At 43.5% G+C, this 17,013-nt stretch overlaps 1 protein-coding gene across 1 annotated transcript; it reads left to right on the forward strand.

Moving 5' to 3' along the window:
• The first annotated feature begins 8,526 nt into the window (after positions 1–8,526).
• LOC128830429 (perilipin-3-like) lies at positions 8,527–15,524 on the forward strand. Its single transcript, XM_054016289.1, has 6 exons — positions 8,527–8,589; positions 10,295–10,493; positions 10,760–10,833; positions 11,458–11,605; positions 13,796–13,920; positions 15,198–15,524. Exons 1-6 carry the CDS (start codon positions 8,527–8,529, stop codon positions 15,522–15,524), a joined length of 936 nt encoding a protein of 311 aa, XP_053872264.1.
• The last annotated feature ends 1,489 nt before the right edge of the window (positions 15,525–17,013 follow it).

A 17,013-nucleotide genomic window follows, 5' to 3' on the forward strand; every position in this document is an offset into this window, starting at 1 on the left:
AAAAAAACCTGTTCCATACTTCTCCCATCCACACCTAACAACCTTCCAAGTTCCCTCCAGGCTCTTTCCCTCTCCCTCAGCTCCTCTGTTACTCCTGACTCCCCCAAGCCTTTGCACTGCTTCTGACAGGTGCAGGAAATACAGTTCTGTATTGCAATTTCAATGAATTACTCTAAATTCTGTATTAATATGCTTCATAAGGAATCTATTTGTCAAAAAAAACAAAACCAGAATCTATTTTTTGGTCTGTATTGTTACAGACATACTTAATGACAGATATCTTGAAATAAATTACCAAAATAATTGAAACTGGCATGATTATATTGTGTTATTTTGACAAATAAAATATGCAGAATTTTAAAATATTGTGCACAGAATTTTTATTTTTTTGGCACAGAATTCCCCCAGGAGTATCAGACACTGCAGCAATGGGGAACGTATAAAATAGATAGATAGAACTTCACTCCAGTGGAGTCAAACTAATGATGAATTTGGCCATGAGCTTTTGTGTTGGTTTTTGTTGTGTAGGAGAGTCTTCTTTTTTGAACTTGGAAGATAGAAGAAAACTAGTGGAGGAAGCAGTCCTCTGTAAATCACAAACAGTTGCATAAAAAGGTCATTCAACAGACAGCATAGCAGAGGCTCTGCTTTGTTATTACCCAGAAAAGTCAGTAAGTGGAAATAAATACAGGCACATCTCCAAAGGCTAAGGCAATCATATATGATTTATACAGTGTAGTTACAAATAAACTGATTGTCATTGGATCTGAAGTGAAGGCTAAACTTTGGCCCTTTTTACATTTCTAGTTGGATATTTTGATTTTGTAATTGGTGATTCATCTCACCCTTACTTCAATAATGCTGTGTTTGTGCACAATGTGTTTATTGATGCCATTGATTATAATTCTGGCTGTAAAAAAGCCAGATTTAAATCTATCTGTCATAAGGATTAAGGTTGAATTACTTATCAGCATCATCTAGGGAATGTCAGACAACCAAACCACTTTCAAGTGCAAGATATCTCCACTGTATGATAGATGTAACATTTTTGCAATATCATGTGGGAAAATCTTTTTTTTTTAAACCCACGTTGTTTCTGGAAAAAACAATTACAATTAAAAGTAACAAAGGATGTTGATGCCTTGTGGTTGAAACCTCCTCTCTGTGTTTGTCCTTTGCTAGGGATTTGGAAGTATCAGGGGAACAAGATTTCCAAGATTTTCTAGTTCCAGCAGGGCCAGAAATACCATAAGATCTGCCTTTCATAATAATGTATATTGGTACTAAAGATAGAGCTCAAATATGGGGGTTTGGTTCAGACCCATCTCCCATTGATATTTTTGCTTCTAGTCAAAGGGTATGTCTACACTAAAGAGACTATAGTAGCATAGCTATAATGACACAAACCTATAGTGTAGATGCAACCTACAGCAACAGAAGGGGTTTTTCCATCAGATTAGGAACACCACCTCCCCAAACGACAGTAGGTAGGTTGATGGAAGCAGTCTTTCACTGACAGAGCTGTGTCTACACTGGGGGTTAGGTTGGCATAGCTACATCAGTCAGGGATGTGGATTTTTCACATCCCAGGACCGAGATAGCAATATGGAACTAACTTTTAAGTGTGGATCAGTCCAAAATGATGAAGTGCAGGGGTAAAACCGCCCCATAGTTTTGGGTTCAGCTGCAATTTCACACGAAAATTTATTTCTTTCTTTTCCTTATCTGAACCTGTTCACCCAGACCTAGTTTCAGCCTCCAGGGACAAGATGGATTAAGTGAATCTGTGGCTTTATACACAGTAAAAAATTAGGGTCCACTCTCTTAATAGGCCCAACCCTTACTGGCCTCATCCATTATGGCCCCGCCTACATCCACTCCTTGTACAGGGCTGGGAGGCCCAGCAGCCCCACATGGCTGTTTGCTCTAGGAGATATGGGTCTCAGCAGCTCCAGAGGATGTAGGGGACACAGCAGCTTGGCAGGACCCTTGTCCCCAAGATAAGCGGATATACTTTTGTATGTGAGGTGTTAGATGTACAGGGCTCAATTTAGCCCTCCTGGAATCAGGTGCAAAACCCACTGAACTCAATGGGAGTTATGTTCACTTTATTATGTATTAGTGTTAAGTAGAGGTGCCAAGCTCACAATACAGCAGATGGCTATGCCACACAGATAGGGGAGCACAAGGAAACATGTGATCCTAGGACACTGCAAAACCCACAGAGGGAGCTTGATTCTCATCACAGAAGAGTTTTAAAACTCCCTTCCAGTGTTTCCCACTTAGTATCCCATTGTCTTCGTTAGGATCAGAATGTCACCCTGGGTCTCCTCACTACTATTAACCTGATGTCCTTTAGAGTTTCTACCACATTCCCCAGCTGCCTGTTAGTAGGGTGACCATATTTCCCAAAGAGAAAACAGGACACCCCCAGCCGCTCACCTGATATGTACTCCCCGCCCTCCATGGCTGGAACCCTGCCAAGGGCCCCTCAGGAGGCTGTTGGTGGGTTGCTGGAACCCTGCCCCCCGTCCCATGCTGGAACGCTGACAGTGCCCCCCTTCCCCAGCTCTGTCTCTCCTGTTGCAGGGGGCTGGCATCTCTGCTCGCGCCTCCCCCCCACATTCCTCCACACCGCACCCGCTTTTTTGACAAAAGTGGGGATTTGTCCCATTTGCTCTTGCCAACTGATCAAGCTGCCCAGAGCAAACGGGACAAATGCCTCCTTTTGGAAAAAAAAAGTCGGGATGGCAGGGACAGGGCTTAAAAAAGGGACTGTCCCAGCCAAAATGGGCCATATGGTCACCCGACTTAGGCCTGAAGTTTCTCACCCAAAACCTTTTCCTGCTCTGAGGAAGAAGAAGTCTCTCTCCAACTCCTCCCAGCAAGTTAGGCAAGCTCAGTGGAAACTGTGTAATAACACTTTATAGCCATAGTAGATTACCCAGCAAGACTGGGCAGCTGACTTTATCCTGGAGATGTTGCTGGGGATGACAACAGCCATGGTGAATAGAGTGGAAAAATTATCTCCCATTCACTTAGCAATGGGCCCTTCCCCTGCTGAAACTCGCTAAAAAGAGATGAGCACAAATGCCCAGAGCCCTGGGTCTCTTATGGATTTCTTCTGCTTCCTCCAAAATCCCTCATTCAACTCTTCCCCAGTGTACCAGATTCCCCAGTGTAATTCACCAGGGGCTACTGCTATGGGTACCTTGCCTTGCCCCAAATGGTCACCACCAGGGGCAGCCCTCAATTAGGGGTACTATGTCCTCTCAGTATTGTCACTGCTGTGTGTTGTGGCTGATGTGCCGTGGGATGCAATACTATACCACCTGTTGCTCATTGTTTTTTAAAAATAGGTATAAAGGGGCAGGGCAGGGGTCCTCTGAGACTGATGGCAGTGCATGTTAGGTAGGGAGAGGAAGAATTCTGAGCCTGGAGGGATGGGTGATGGTTATTCTGCATCTGGGAGTGTTGAGTGGGAGAGATTTCAGAGTTGAAGGGTGTTTTTGAGCTGTGGAGTGGTTAAGTTGAAGGAGGGGATAGATGGGGGGTGGGCTGAGGGGTATTCTCAAGTAGCTGGGGATTGGGTTGTGGGGAGCTAAGGGGCCTGGGGATTTTCTGAGTTTGGAGGACTGTTTGGACAAGGTTGAGTGCAGGAGAAAATGGAGTCAATTGACAAGTGAGGGCTTATGAGCCCTTAAACTATGTCTGAAAGAGGCTGGTCCAGTGAGTTTTGTTGTGCATCATTGAACTGTGCTGCTTTTCTTTGAGGTGCAAGGAGGAGCTGGTAAACAGGCTTTTAATTAGCTTTCCTGTGCAATGAAATTACACACTAGCTTTCCAGCCTGCAGTTTAATGCTTGGCAGCTGGGCTTTTAAAAGTTTTCAGAGCTGTTAGAATAGAGTATCAAGACTTATTTGCAACGTACATTGGAGGATTTGTAAGGTACTGGTTTAAATTATGAGCGTAGGGCTCACTTTTGAGGCCTCACTTGGCCTCTTTCCTTAGAGTCTGGAGCTGTGAGTTGTTGTTCTAGGATCCTGTAATTAATAGCAAATGTTTGCAAAGTGCTAAGTGTTGTTGCTACGGTGCTGCTTCAGGCTGAGCTGTGTGGGGAATGGCACGAAGCTAATTTAGACCCATTTTTAAAATGTTTTCCTAAGCTACAAATATGGGTTGTTTGTATCCAATGAGGTACACTCTGACTTTTTGAATTGACAGGAGGGATAAATACATTCCATCCATATGACTCAACATGACCAGGAGCTATGCTCTGACCCTTTGAAAGTGTTTTTCAGTCAATAAACCAAAAGATAGGAGACAGGATTCCGTGCTAGCGCTTTCAATGGCATGTTAAGTGACTTATCCACAGTCACACAGCCTCAGATGCCTTAGTTCACTTCCCATTAAAATGGAAATAGCAGCTATATATTTATTTCTTTTGACTTGACTATCAAAAGGTTCCTGATATGACAGGTAACTAGTGACTAAGGCTCACTACAGTACAAAGCAAATGCATGTAGCATTATATACATGGGTGCTTTCATAAGACATACGAAGCTATAACAAAGAGATTACCAGATACTTCTGAAACTATACAATTATGGAGTTCCCCAAAAAACTGCAATAAAATTAAAGGCTGGTAAAAAAACTATTCACTTCTGAGCCAATGGGGAAGCAGGGATTTGCATATAACAGCTGATTGGCGCAAAGGTGAGAGCCACCACCGAACTCAGCTGCAGACAATCATAATGTAGTCATTTGCATATGTGATTTGATTGGGCAACATTGTTTCTTATGCCAGTATTTACATCTGTGAAGGTAAACAATAGAAATGCCATGTTTTGTCACATGACTATCTTTAGCCAATGATGAGGCAGAATTTTCTTGTCTATTACAAGGTGTGATTATCTTGTAGGTTTAGTGGGTCAGGTTTTGAAATATTCAGGTAACAGGTGCTTGACTGGAGTTAAAGTATCCCTTGAATGGTGTTAAAGTATCCCTTGAATGAGAATGGTGTAAAATGCACAAAATGTTATCTTACGTGAGTTCAGGGGGTGAAGAATAAGACTAACGGAATAATTTGTACACCTGTAGACCATCCCGCCAATGATGAAAACAAACACGGTATCACCCACTGGCAGGTAATCAGAGCTGCTGCTGCTTCAGTGAAGCTGGGAAGTGGTTGTTATTGGAGGAAGAACTGAGTTATGGTTGGGACACTGGAATGGGACTCAGGAGACAGTCATTCATTTTCCAGCTCTACCACAGATATCTGAGATCACTCTGGGCAAGTCGCTTTATCTCTTTGTGCCTCATTTGCCAGTTTTCTGCTTGAATGTTCTGTCCTTTTCTCCATCTCTCTCTGTCTGATCCAATTAGAATGTTAGCTTTTTAGGGCAGGGAATGTCTCTCACTAGGTGTTTGTGGAACGCCTGGCACAATGGGGCCATGCTGTTGGTTGGGGGCTGCTGGGGTACAAAGGATGGTGTAGTGCGGGGGTCGGCAACCTGCGGCACACGTGCCAAAGGCAGCACGCGAGCCGATTTTTACTGGCATGCTGCTGCCAGCCGTGGTCCCGACCGCCAGTCCCACTCAGTCCGCTGCCGGCCTGGGTGAACAGAACCCCCGGCCGGCAGCAGGCTGAGCAGGGGCGGTGGCCAGGACCCCGGCTGGCAGGAGCTGGCGGATGGAACCCCAGACTGGCAGTGGGCTGAGCCGCTCAGCCCTCTGCTGGTCTGGGGTTCCGTCTGCCAGCCCAGCTCAGCCCGCTGACAGTCTGGAGTTCTGGCTGCCAGCCCCTTGTCAGCCAGGGTCTCAGCCACCAGCCCCGCTCAGCCCACTGCCAGCCTGAGTGAACGGAACCCTCGGCCGGCAGCGGCTGAGCGGAGCCGGCGGCTGGGACCCATCGGCCCCAGCCGCTGGCCCCACTCACCTCGCTGCTGGTCTGGGGTTCCAGCCGCCTGGCCCCCTGACAGCCGGGGTCTGGGCCTCCAGCCCTGCTCAGCCTCCGGTTAGCCTGGGGTACCGGCAGCCAGCACCGGGCTCTGCTCCTGGCCTGGTCCCAGCACTCTGCAGCCCTTATAAAAAATTACACTACAATTAGTTTAAAAACTTGAAAACTTGAAAACTTAAAAACTTTGTTTGTATATTACAGTAATCGTTAAAACATGTATAATGTTAATAAATACATAGGTTTGATGAAACAAAGTAGTTGTACTTATGTGCCTGTGCTTAATTTGTGTTTTTGATGATTTACCTTCTAAAAAAATCTCGCATATCTCGCACCCCCGGTTAAGAACCACTGCACAAAGCTCATAAGATCTGCATTTTAATTTAATTTTAAATGAAGCTTCTTAAACATTTTAAAAACTTTGTTTACTTTACATACAACAATAGTTTAGTTATATAATATAGACTTATAGAAAGAGATCTTCTAAAAACGTTCAAATGTATTACTGGCACGCAAACCTTAAATGAGAGTGAATAAATTAAGACTTGGCACACCACTTCTGAAAGGTTGCCAACCCCTGGTGTAGTGCATAAGGCACTACACTGGGACTCAAGAGACCCTGGCTTGATTTCAAGCTCAGCTACCAGCTTTCTGTGAGACTTTGGGCAGGTCATATAATCTACCTTGTGCCTCAGTTTCCAATCTGTAAAATGGGGGTAGTATTTCCCTATCTCATTGGGGTATTGTGAAGTTAAAATCCATGAAAGATTGTGAGGTGATCAGCATATCTCCATATCTAGATAGATAAGGGCTACTGTAATACACATAATCATAGTAGGAGAACAAAATTTTCAAAGTGAGGAGTATTTTAAGTTCTTTGAATAGTTTTGCATCCCACAAGGACTGATTATTGAATTAATCTTGCTGAGTGAGAAGACTAGAGACCAATACAAGGGGGTGGCATTCTGTATCCAGTGTGAATCCCAAGCTGCTAATCACCTGGCTGTGGCATGAACATAGGGCCGGTGCTACCAGTAAGGCAAACTAGGCGGTTGCCTAGGGTGCCAAGATTTGGGGGCGCCAAAAAGCGGTGCCCCCAATTTTTTTTTACAGCGTTCCTGGGCTGGGCTGCCAGCGGCACACTGACACTTGCAGCTCAGACTCCCTCTCCCAGCGCAGCGACCACTCCACTTCTCCCGCCTCCCAGGCTTGCGGTGCCAATCAGCTATTTGGCGCCGCAAGCGTGGGAGGGGAGGAGAATTAGAGCGGGGGCGGCGTGCTCGGGGAGGAGGCGGAGCAGAGGTGAGCTCGGGTGGGGAGCTGCCGCAGGGGGGGGCACCTCAGGGTGGAGGGGAGGGGCGGAGAGCTGCCGCAGGGCTGGTGGGAGGCGCAAGGTGGAAGTTTCGCTTAGGGCACAAAACTTCCTTGCACCGGCCCTGCATGAACAGTCGCATCACCTGGCTTCAAGTTGAAAAATTGCCTTGCGTGATGATCGTTCTCTTATCTAGGAGTTAGGTAGGTGAATAGTCCTTGGCTAGTTGTGATCATAATTTTTCATCCACTTAGGCCTTGGATGATGTGCACCAGGACATGCAATGCTGTTGTGCTCCGTCTTGAATAGGAGCAGAGAGTACGGGAGGGTCTAAGTCTGAAATTCCATGTGCATCTGCTACCTTCCTCTTGATTGCAGGGAGAAAAAAGGATGAGAAATAGGTGTGTGAGAGAAGAAACAGGCTTACGAGAGACTCCCAACATGTAAATGAAACATTATATACTCTCCTCTTTGAGTTACTCCTACTTAGGAAGAGGAGAAAGTCAGTGGCTATGCAGCAGTGCTTTCATTAAGGCAGAATCAGATTCCCTTGCATTCCCTATCCTTCTCATCATCTTTTAGCTTGTGCTCACATGCACAACATTCCCTCACATGCACTGGTCAGGATCAAGCACTTAATAGGTTCTTACAGCGCGTAAGGGATTGGACTAAGAACTACCATGGAATTTTCTGCTCACTCAGTTAAATTGCATCCTCAGAAAACCAAGCAAAAGTAAAAGTGTGTGCAACACAATTTCACTAGGCAAGAAAGAGAGCCTGGGTGCCATGCTGGAGGCTGTTTCATGCTTACAAACTGGGCTTCTATTTCAAATCGGTTTACAAACAACCTGAAGTGTTGAACCTAACTAAAGAAAACCCCAGTTGCACTGATCCCTCAGACTGATTCCTGGTACCAGGCCTCCCCCTTGCCCTCCTCACTGGAATTACATCGGACTTAAATTAGGATGTGAAATGGGAGGATGTCACACATTCCATCAGAGCAACTTACATAGTAAAACTCTCTTTCTATGTGTATGTGTATGAGACACAGAGAGACACAGAGAGAGAGAACACGGGGCATTGACTTTAATGGAGTTACTCCAGATTGTCAGTAGGGATTTGGCCAAATACATAATTTTTAGGCTTTGATCAGTCTGTGAGATTCTCTATCCTTGTGTGTTATCTGAGGTTTCCATTAAAACCCTAACTTAACACTGTCATGTCTCTCTGTTGACTTTCAGTTATAATTGACTGCACCATGTCCTCTAAGACCACCAAACTAGACACGGCTTCCTCAGAGAACTGGGAACAGAAGAAGCAGGTGGGTACATCCTGTAGGAATATGAAGTTCAGCAGGTAGGATACTGGTTTGCATTATTAAGCACCAACCAACAGGTAATTCAGGCCACCCCTACACAGAAGTGTCAAGAAATGTGCCTAGTGACTGTTGAAATGAGTCCAGAACTGAATGAATGTGAATACTAAATTCTCCATTCTGTGCCAAGAAAGATAGTGGACCAGGTCCTAAGCTAGTGTAAATTGGCTTGTCTATCATTGGAGGAGTGTTGATTTATACCAGTTGAGGGTCTCACATTAGGTTTATAAGTAACATCAGGACTGATACTTTTCAGCTCTTCTCATCCATGCTGGTGTCATATGGCAAGGCCAAGACTGACACAGCAAAATTATCTGTATCTAACAATTGTTCAGCAAATTCAAAGGTGGTTTCTGGAAGGCCAGCTGACTTAAGTCTATTCCAAATAGCCATTCCACTGTTCAGTGATTTCTTGTTATGTTTTTCCATACACAAAGACCAAAGCAATGTTTGTTTTTAGTCTGTCTGACTTAGATTTTTGATTAAGGAAAACAACAAAGAACATGTATAAAAGGCCTGATTCTCCACACTTGTACACCAGTTTTATGTTACTGGTGTGAAGTAATATTGGCATAAAACTTCATCCTAACTAAAAAACAAAATAGCAGCTGTCTCATAAGAGCCCTCAGAGTGAGCAAGAAGGGGTGGATTTTGAAGGTGCAGTACACAGCAAAGAGAATGACATCTCCTGTTAGTTACTACATTAGACACACTAGATTAGATTAGAAACGGTCTAGACTAAGACGAGAAACAGTCATAACTAAAAACAATGGAGGAGTCCTTGTGGCACTTTAGAGACTAACACATTTATTTGGGCATAAGCTTTCATGGACTAGAACCCACTTCATAAGCTGCATGGAGTGGAAAATACAGAAGCAGGTATAAATGCATGAAAGAATGGGAGTTGCTTTCCAAGTGTAAGGTCAGACTAATGAAACCTGGGAAGGCAACTCCCATCCTTTCATGTATTTATACCTGCTCCTGTATTTTCCACTCCATGCAGCTGATGAAGTAGGTTATAGCCCACGAAAGCTTATGCCCAAATAAATTTGTTATTCTCTAAGGTGCCACAAGGACTCGTTATTGTTTTTGCTGATACAGACTAACACGGCTACCACTCTGAAACCAGTCATAACTAAGTATTCCACCCCCCCCTTAAAGGGCAAGGGGTAAAATAATCTTTTGATTTTGGTTCATCCTAATTTTCTGTTCAAAGAGTTCAAAGACAGAACTAGAAGAAGTTGTACCTGGACTCAAATTGCTGCAAACCCCCATCCTCCACCTCCAAAACCCAATGTCTTCTCAGTGTATGCACATACAGTACTTATTGCTCAGAAATGTGAAGTAGGACTAGATGTTTGATTTTATTAGACTTTTCAAATTACCTAGTTTAAAAAGACGTATTGACGCAGACCATGGATTCTGATTTTCTTTGAGCAGATGATAGGATTTCATTTCCTCTGCAACTCCAGATCCACAACCACTGTACATGGTGTAGCTCCATTGACTTCAGTGAAGTGCTGCCATTTAAACTAGCTCTGGAGCTGGTCTTAAACCTTTGGAAAGACAGATAGATCCATCAGAGTTTTGAGTTTGCTTCTTAACCTGACAGTGAATCTTTGCTGATGTGACTTTTCCTGTTTTGCCTCAGTGTAATGTCTTGAAGAAACCGAGTGGCCTACCCTTCGTTAGCACTGTCTGTCACTTGGTTTCCACCAAATATACTTCCATCACAAAGAGACACTCGTACAACAAATCTTTGTGTACTGGAACAGAGAAAGGAGTGAAGACCATTAATGAAGTTGTGGTCAGCAGTGCACAGCCAGTTCTGAATACCCTGGAACCTCAACGTAAGTAAACCGGGATAGAGAAGTTTTTCTCAACGGGAAGGGAAAGCGTAATTCATAATAAAAATTCAGTGGGAAATTCCTCATTCAGTCCTGACTGTCACATATAGGTGGTGTGCAATTTCTCAGCAATTTCTGTGCCTAAAACCAGCTGGAAAATTGGCCTCCTGTCTCCACTTCTGAGAACTATGGCATATAAACATAAGCCAGTCTATTCCAAGTCACACTGAAAGAGAGTTAAGTTACTAATTCAATTTACCTGTCTATAGCTGCAACAGTAAACTGCAAGGGTCTAGAGTCAGTGGAGGAGAAGCTGCCGATACTTTGTCAAAACGCCGATCAGGTAATTATCTTTTATTCAACTAGAGACTCCTTAAAGGGGAAGGCTATGATCTGATCTATTAGCAAGAGTGACTAAAGCTGTGGTGGCAGCTGAATGCCTTGCTGGAGAGGTGTGGATAGTTGTAGCCTATTTTACAAGAACGTATCTGACCAAAAAATGGGTAATTGTGGATTTCACTAGACAATAACAGGCAGTCTATGCAGTTTCAATTCAAACCCTGGAGGGAATGTTGGGGCAGTGGACAAACACACATTTTCTGATGACTGCAAACTAGGAAAGGGGAGATAAAATTGGATGACACAAGCCCCGTTTCATAGAGGTTCCAGGACAACATTATGTTGAAATGTCTCCTCTATGGAAGATTAAAGCTCACCACAAGCGGAAGGTGATGTCCCTTCATCAATTGAGATCTACCCTATTTTGAGATGAGATCTTAGGTCAAAGTGTTAAGAAATGGAGCGGCCTTTGTTCAGCAGTTTTGAAAATTGCCCCCACCTTATTAGATACCCTCATTATGAATTTAGCAGCCTAGCTTTGGGTACCCGAGTCTGAAAACTTTGTCTAAGATCTTTTTTTTTTTTTTTTTTTTAGTATAAAACCAACTTTCCTCTATTTTATTTTCAGATTGTTTCAGATGTAAAGGACTTCATGAGGTTTTCCGAAGTGACGGGTGAAAATGATGCAGTGACCAACACAATCATAGGAGTGGTCGGCCTGACAAAAGAAGCCATCCAGACCAATATGGAGACCCCCGAATCAGCAGTGATTAATGGTATGAGTACAGTCATGGGATGAAAAGTATGTAGGGCTGGCCGGGAAAGAAGAATTCTGATTTAAAACAAAATTGGAGGATTTGAAATTAGTTTTTGTTCCACAGTGGAATGAAAATGAGACCTTTCAAAAATGTTCATTAAAAAACATGAGCAAGTCCCAACCTACAATGGCCTGGTTATTAGGGTACTAGTCTGGTATATGGAAGACCCAAGTTCAAGTACCTGTTCTGCCTGATTTGGAGCAGGGAGTTGGCTGTTCTGGGGTGGGGCTCTGTTGATTCCATCCTGGAGCTGAGAAACCTTCATAATCAAAGTTCCATCCAAATCACTACACTTCTGTGAATGGTTTTGACGAATCTGTATTTTCCAATATAAAAACATTCTGCTGAAAAATTCCTGACCAGCTTTAGTCAGATGGCCAAGAATGAAGTTTAAGCCGTGCTGGAGACAGCTGAAGAGCTAGCACATCCCTACCTCCCCACAGCTGGTGAAGTGGGTAAGAACTTGTGTGGGTCACACCCAGGTTGGGAATTTCAAAGAAGCCTAAGGGAGTTCAGTGTTCAGCTTCTACTGGTTTCCAGTAAAAGTTGAATACCTACATCTCATAGGTTCTTTTGAAAATTCCAGTCCTAGTGTCAATATTTTTGCCATAGCTCCAAAATAAAATGGGGGCATTCCAATGTTCCACTCTTTTCGTTACCTTGCACTTTCCCTCTATTTCGAGTTGGCTGATATAATAACAAGTCAGTAAATGGATAAAGGGCCCCTTGCATTGATAAGACCAAATAATTAACAGGATTCCCACTTGAACTAGCTTTAAGCCATGAGCTACTCCTTCATTCTAGTCCTTGCTTTCATCCATTCACACACTGAGGTGTAAAAGGAAGACAAATATCAGACTGACAGAAGAGAGTGAGTTTAAAATATGTCCCCAGGCATCCTGTGAAGTGAGACTTGGCCACAGCTGAGATGACATATGTTAAGCTGTTATGTAACATTTGTTTTCCTGAAGATTGCTCAGTAAAATGCACACATCTGGGAGAGCAAGATCCCAAGCCATAAAACTATGACTGGTGCTGAGTGTGTTTACATCCTGGAGCACATGGTGTCACTTGGGGGGTGTTAATGCTTCATGCATAGGGGAAAAATAAGTGTGGTCAGTGGTTTTGTTCCTTACCAAAGGGTAAATGGTAGTAAATGGGGAGGAGATCCTTTAAGAACCACTGACCTTTCTAGAAAAGCACCGGCTCATTTCAGAGGAAAAGTGGTTACACACGCGGGATCTGGGTTTAATTTCCAGCTCTGCCACAAATTCCTGTAGGGCCTCAGACTAGTCATTTCAGTTCTTTGTGCCTCTGTTTCCCATTTGTAAAATAGGTATAATCTTTTCTTCCACCCATTGTCTGTTTAGATTATAAATTCTTAGGGGAAGAGACCGTCTTCTGCTTGTGCTTCTGCTTCTGCCTAGCACAACAAGTCAGTTGGGGACTTCAGGCGCTGTCATAATACAAATAACAGCAATAGAAGTTTGCCCAATTTCTCATTAAAACAATTCTATCACTAGATTGGTGGCAAACAGTGGTAATAGTAGTGCTGTTGCAAAAGGGCCAGCCTTTTAAAGGTATTGAGACACCTAAAGATGCAGATAGGGATCTAGTGAGATGTTCAAAATGCAAGGTGCCTATCTCTATCAATGGGAAATATGTGCCTAGGAACTTTTTGAAAATCCCACCAGGTGCTGATTTACCTTTCTGTGTTCCTAAATACTTTTGAAAATCTGACCGTTAGTATCTCAGGTGCAGGTAGAACATGTGCTGCGAAGGTTTTCTAAAAGCTCTGCTCTAGGAATTATAGTGGGGACAGGGCCGGCTCTACCATTTTTGCCGCCCCAAGCAATAAATACATACATAAAAAGCCTCCCGAATAAATAAAAAGGCCGCTCGGTTTGCCGCCCCAAGAATGGATGGAATGCCGCCCATAAGCGTTCGCCGCCCCAGATTCTTGCTTCCTCCGTTATACAGGAGGTCAGACTAGATGACCACAGTGGGCCTTTCTGGCCTTATAATCTATGAATCTATGAGTCAGGCTTTCAAATGAAGATTTGGGGAAGCTGTGTTCAATTCTGACATTATTGCCTTTCACTTGGCAGCATAACCTTATTCTCTTGTTTCTTTCGGTTAAACCTACAGCTTTTGCAGAAAGGCATGGAATGGCTTCTGCTCAGCAGCAGCAAGGTTACGAGAGTTACTGGGTGCGTTTGGGCTCCATGATGACCAAATTCCAGCAATGTGCTTTCCAGCATTCCCAGAGCAAGGTGAGGGATGCCGGCCAAAGCATCTGGGAGGCTCTTCAAACTAGTTCCCTGGTAGGAACCAAGTTCTTTCCCCTTCATCCTTATCCCAGAGATGTTCTGAGCAGGACCACAATATCACTAATCTTTTCTTTGAGTGGCCTCTGCATATTCCCACTCTTGAGATCTACCCAGTGCTTAATTTGTAATGAAAGCGGTGCTGGGGCTCAAGCAATTAAGTGCTGGCGATCAAGAATTTTTTTACTTTCATAACTGATACGGCAAGCCCAGAAGTGCCGGGGTTATGAACTGCCAAGCCTGAAGGTGCCGGGGCTCAGCCCTGGCAAGCCCTGACTCAAATTAAGCACTGAATGTACCTGTGGCACAGCCAGGATCAGTGGAACCTTCCAATGCCATTGGAACATACCTTACACCCTCCTCTTGTGACTCCAAATGTTTGTGGGGCAGAGCAATAAAAGTGGTGTGGAGCACCAACTGTCACAGTTCCTTCCAGCCACGGTGGCAGACGGAACGGGAACCTCACCTGGTCCATGGACACAGTTTTGTCAGAATGTATCATCCAGTGCCTTCTTCATTAGGATTAGTGTTAGTTAGCATCTTCAGTTAGACAGTTTTTACTTATCTTTTTCAGGTTTGGCAGCTTCATTGTTTTTCTTTGTCCCAGTAGGTTTTTTTTCTTTAGCAATCCAGGCTTCATGAGAGTCAAGGCTTGCAAGATTTCTTATTTATCTAGGCCCATTCCAGACCGTATATAGCAGTGATACTCAGACTGAGGCTCGCGAGCCGCAAGTGTCTCTTTAATGTGTCTCCTGTGGCTCTTTACAGCACGGGATATCTTAAAACACTGTGATTTAATTATTAACCAGTCTAAGTGATTTACCAATCAGGATGCTTTTCCTATGTTATTAACCAATTAAGTTATCAACTTACCTCATTTACTGTGTGAGTAATATATATAAAAAACTAAATGTAATATAGTACTATCGTAAATGAAACAATGAATTCACACTACTGGGTAATGTTGATCTCTAATGTGGCTCCTGGTCCACTGAACGCTGAGTATCACTGGTATATAGTTTCAACAGAAGCTCCTCAATGGTCAGGGGGAACCATACCAAACAGGGCTGGATTGGCATGGAAAACATCAAAGACAGTGGGAACAATGGTTCTGTATTGGGGAACAGTTTTAGGATCAAACAATAGTGTAGTTGTAGACGTCTCCCATTTCAAGAGATATTTCTAAAAAATGTACCTTCACACTATTAATTTGCTTCTTGCAGTTGCTGAAATATTGCATCATTGCCTTGATTCATACAATTACCCAACCCCTGAAGACCATCTACCTGATCCTACTGGTTATTATTGAACACTTTCCCGTCAACTTTCAGGATAAGATGCAACAAGTTTCCCATACCACAGAAGTGCTCCATGCTTCAGTCTCCACTCTTGATTCCTTCCAAGATCTGTCTAGACGAATCCTCTCCCAAATATGGGAGAAAGTGAGCAGGGAGGAGGAACATATGAATAAGCTGCTGGAGTATGTGGTATACAGTACACCTCTCTGTTGGTTTGTGGGACCCTTCAATGCTTTAATTGGTAGAACATAAGCAGACTCCACAGAAACTGCAGAATATGGATAAGAAGGCGCACATAACAAGTGACACTATTTAGACTGCATACGTTTGGAAGCTGTTACAGGACAGGACTTCCCAGTGGAGCTAATTTATTTGTAGAACTGTCAAGTTTGTCAAATGAAAGCTTTGATCTTTGTGATCTCAGCTCTGAGATTAGAGCTGAGTCTCAGAATTGCCTGGAAGTAAATAAATAAATCGGGTTCTTTGAAAGTCCCTTTGGAATCATTTAAATACCGGCTGCAGGAGGGGAAAGGGAACTATAAAAAGTCTGACCTTGAACAAAATTTTTTGGTGACATGTGGCAAACAGAATCAATTTAAAACAGGAGGTTAATAGAAGTTTAAGAATTTTAGCAGATAGCAAACAGAACATGCCATTGCATAGTCCTTTACATAAGAACAGCAATACTGGGTCCGACCAAAGGTCCATCTAGCCCAGTATCCTGTCTTCTGAAAGTGGCCAATGCCAGGTGCCCAAGAGGGAGTGAACAGAACAGGTAATCATCAAGTGATCCATTTCCTATCACCCTTCCCAGCTTCTGGCAAACAGAGGCTAGGGACACCGTCCCTGTCCATCCTGGCTAATAGTCAGGGATGGACCTATCTTCCATGAACATATCTTGTTCTTTTTTGAACCCTGTGGTAGTTTAAATTCTGTTCCAGTTGTCTCCTCGTGTGAGTAGAAAGCTCTTTAAGGGCAAATTGAGATTTGCCCTACATAGCCAGGTAGGTCAGGAGGAGTGGCTGAGTAGGGAATCACTGTTCTGTGGCTGATGGGATATCAGGCTCTGTGGGGCTGCTACTGCCTTTCCCAATGCAGGTGGGAAGAGAGTGGGCAGACCGGACAGAAGAATATATAGACCTTCACTATATGTCCTGGGACACTTGCACAATAGAGGCCTGCTTCTCCACTGCTTTGCACCTTGTGTAGTCATTTACCCCTGTGCACAGTGGGTGTGAAATGCTGCCATATCAGAATGGTAGTGTAACCCAGCCTAACACAGTGGGGCGTTTTGTCCCCCACCCCAGTAGCCAGTCCACCTAAAGAGGTGTATGAGTTTGCTAAGGAACCTGGATTCTTCAGCACAGGTAACAGAGGCTCAATTTGACACAGGATGAAGAATCCTCACTAGAGCTGGATAAAATAGTTGTGAATCATAAATTTGTCCAAAAATGCATTTTTCAGAACACAGAAGAAATTGAAAAAGTCAAAACAGTTTGTTTTGGTCATTTGAAAATGAAATGTTTTGACTTTTCATTTCAAATAGTTTCATTTTGATCATTTGTAAATGAAACACTTTTTTTTTTCATTTTGAAATGGTGTTTCTTTTCAAAATTTAGCTAGATTTAAAAAAAGGGGAGAGGGTAAAAAGCACCCAAAACCTACATGAAATGAAAAACTTAAAAAAAATCATTTAGGGTCAAATAAATTGGTTTGTTTGAAACACATTTGTTCATTTGTT

This window comes from Malaclemys terrapin, chromosome 1 (assembly GCF_027887155.1).
Source record: "Malaclemys terrapin pileata isolate rMalTer1 chromosome 1, rMalTer1.hap1, whole genome shotgun sequence".
NCBI classification, from domain to species: Eukaryota; Metazoa; Chordata; order Testudines; family Emydidae; genus Malaclemys; species Malaclemys terrapin.

Coding starts and splice junctions, on each gene's coding strand:
- LOC128830429 (XM_054016289.1), top strand. CDS start 8,527: ATGTCCTCTAAGACCACCAAACTAGACACGGCTTCCTCAGAGAACTGG. Junction 8,590..10,294: donor ACTGGGAACAGAAGAAGCAG/GTGGGTACATCC, acceptor GTTTTGCCTCAG/TGTAATGTCTTGAAGAAACC. Junction 10,834..11,457: donor TTTGTCAAAACGCCGATCAG/GTAATTATCTTT, acceptor TTTTATTTTCAG/ATTGTTTCAGATGTAAAGGA.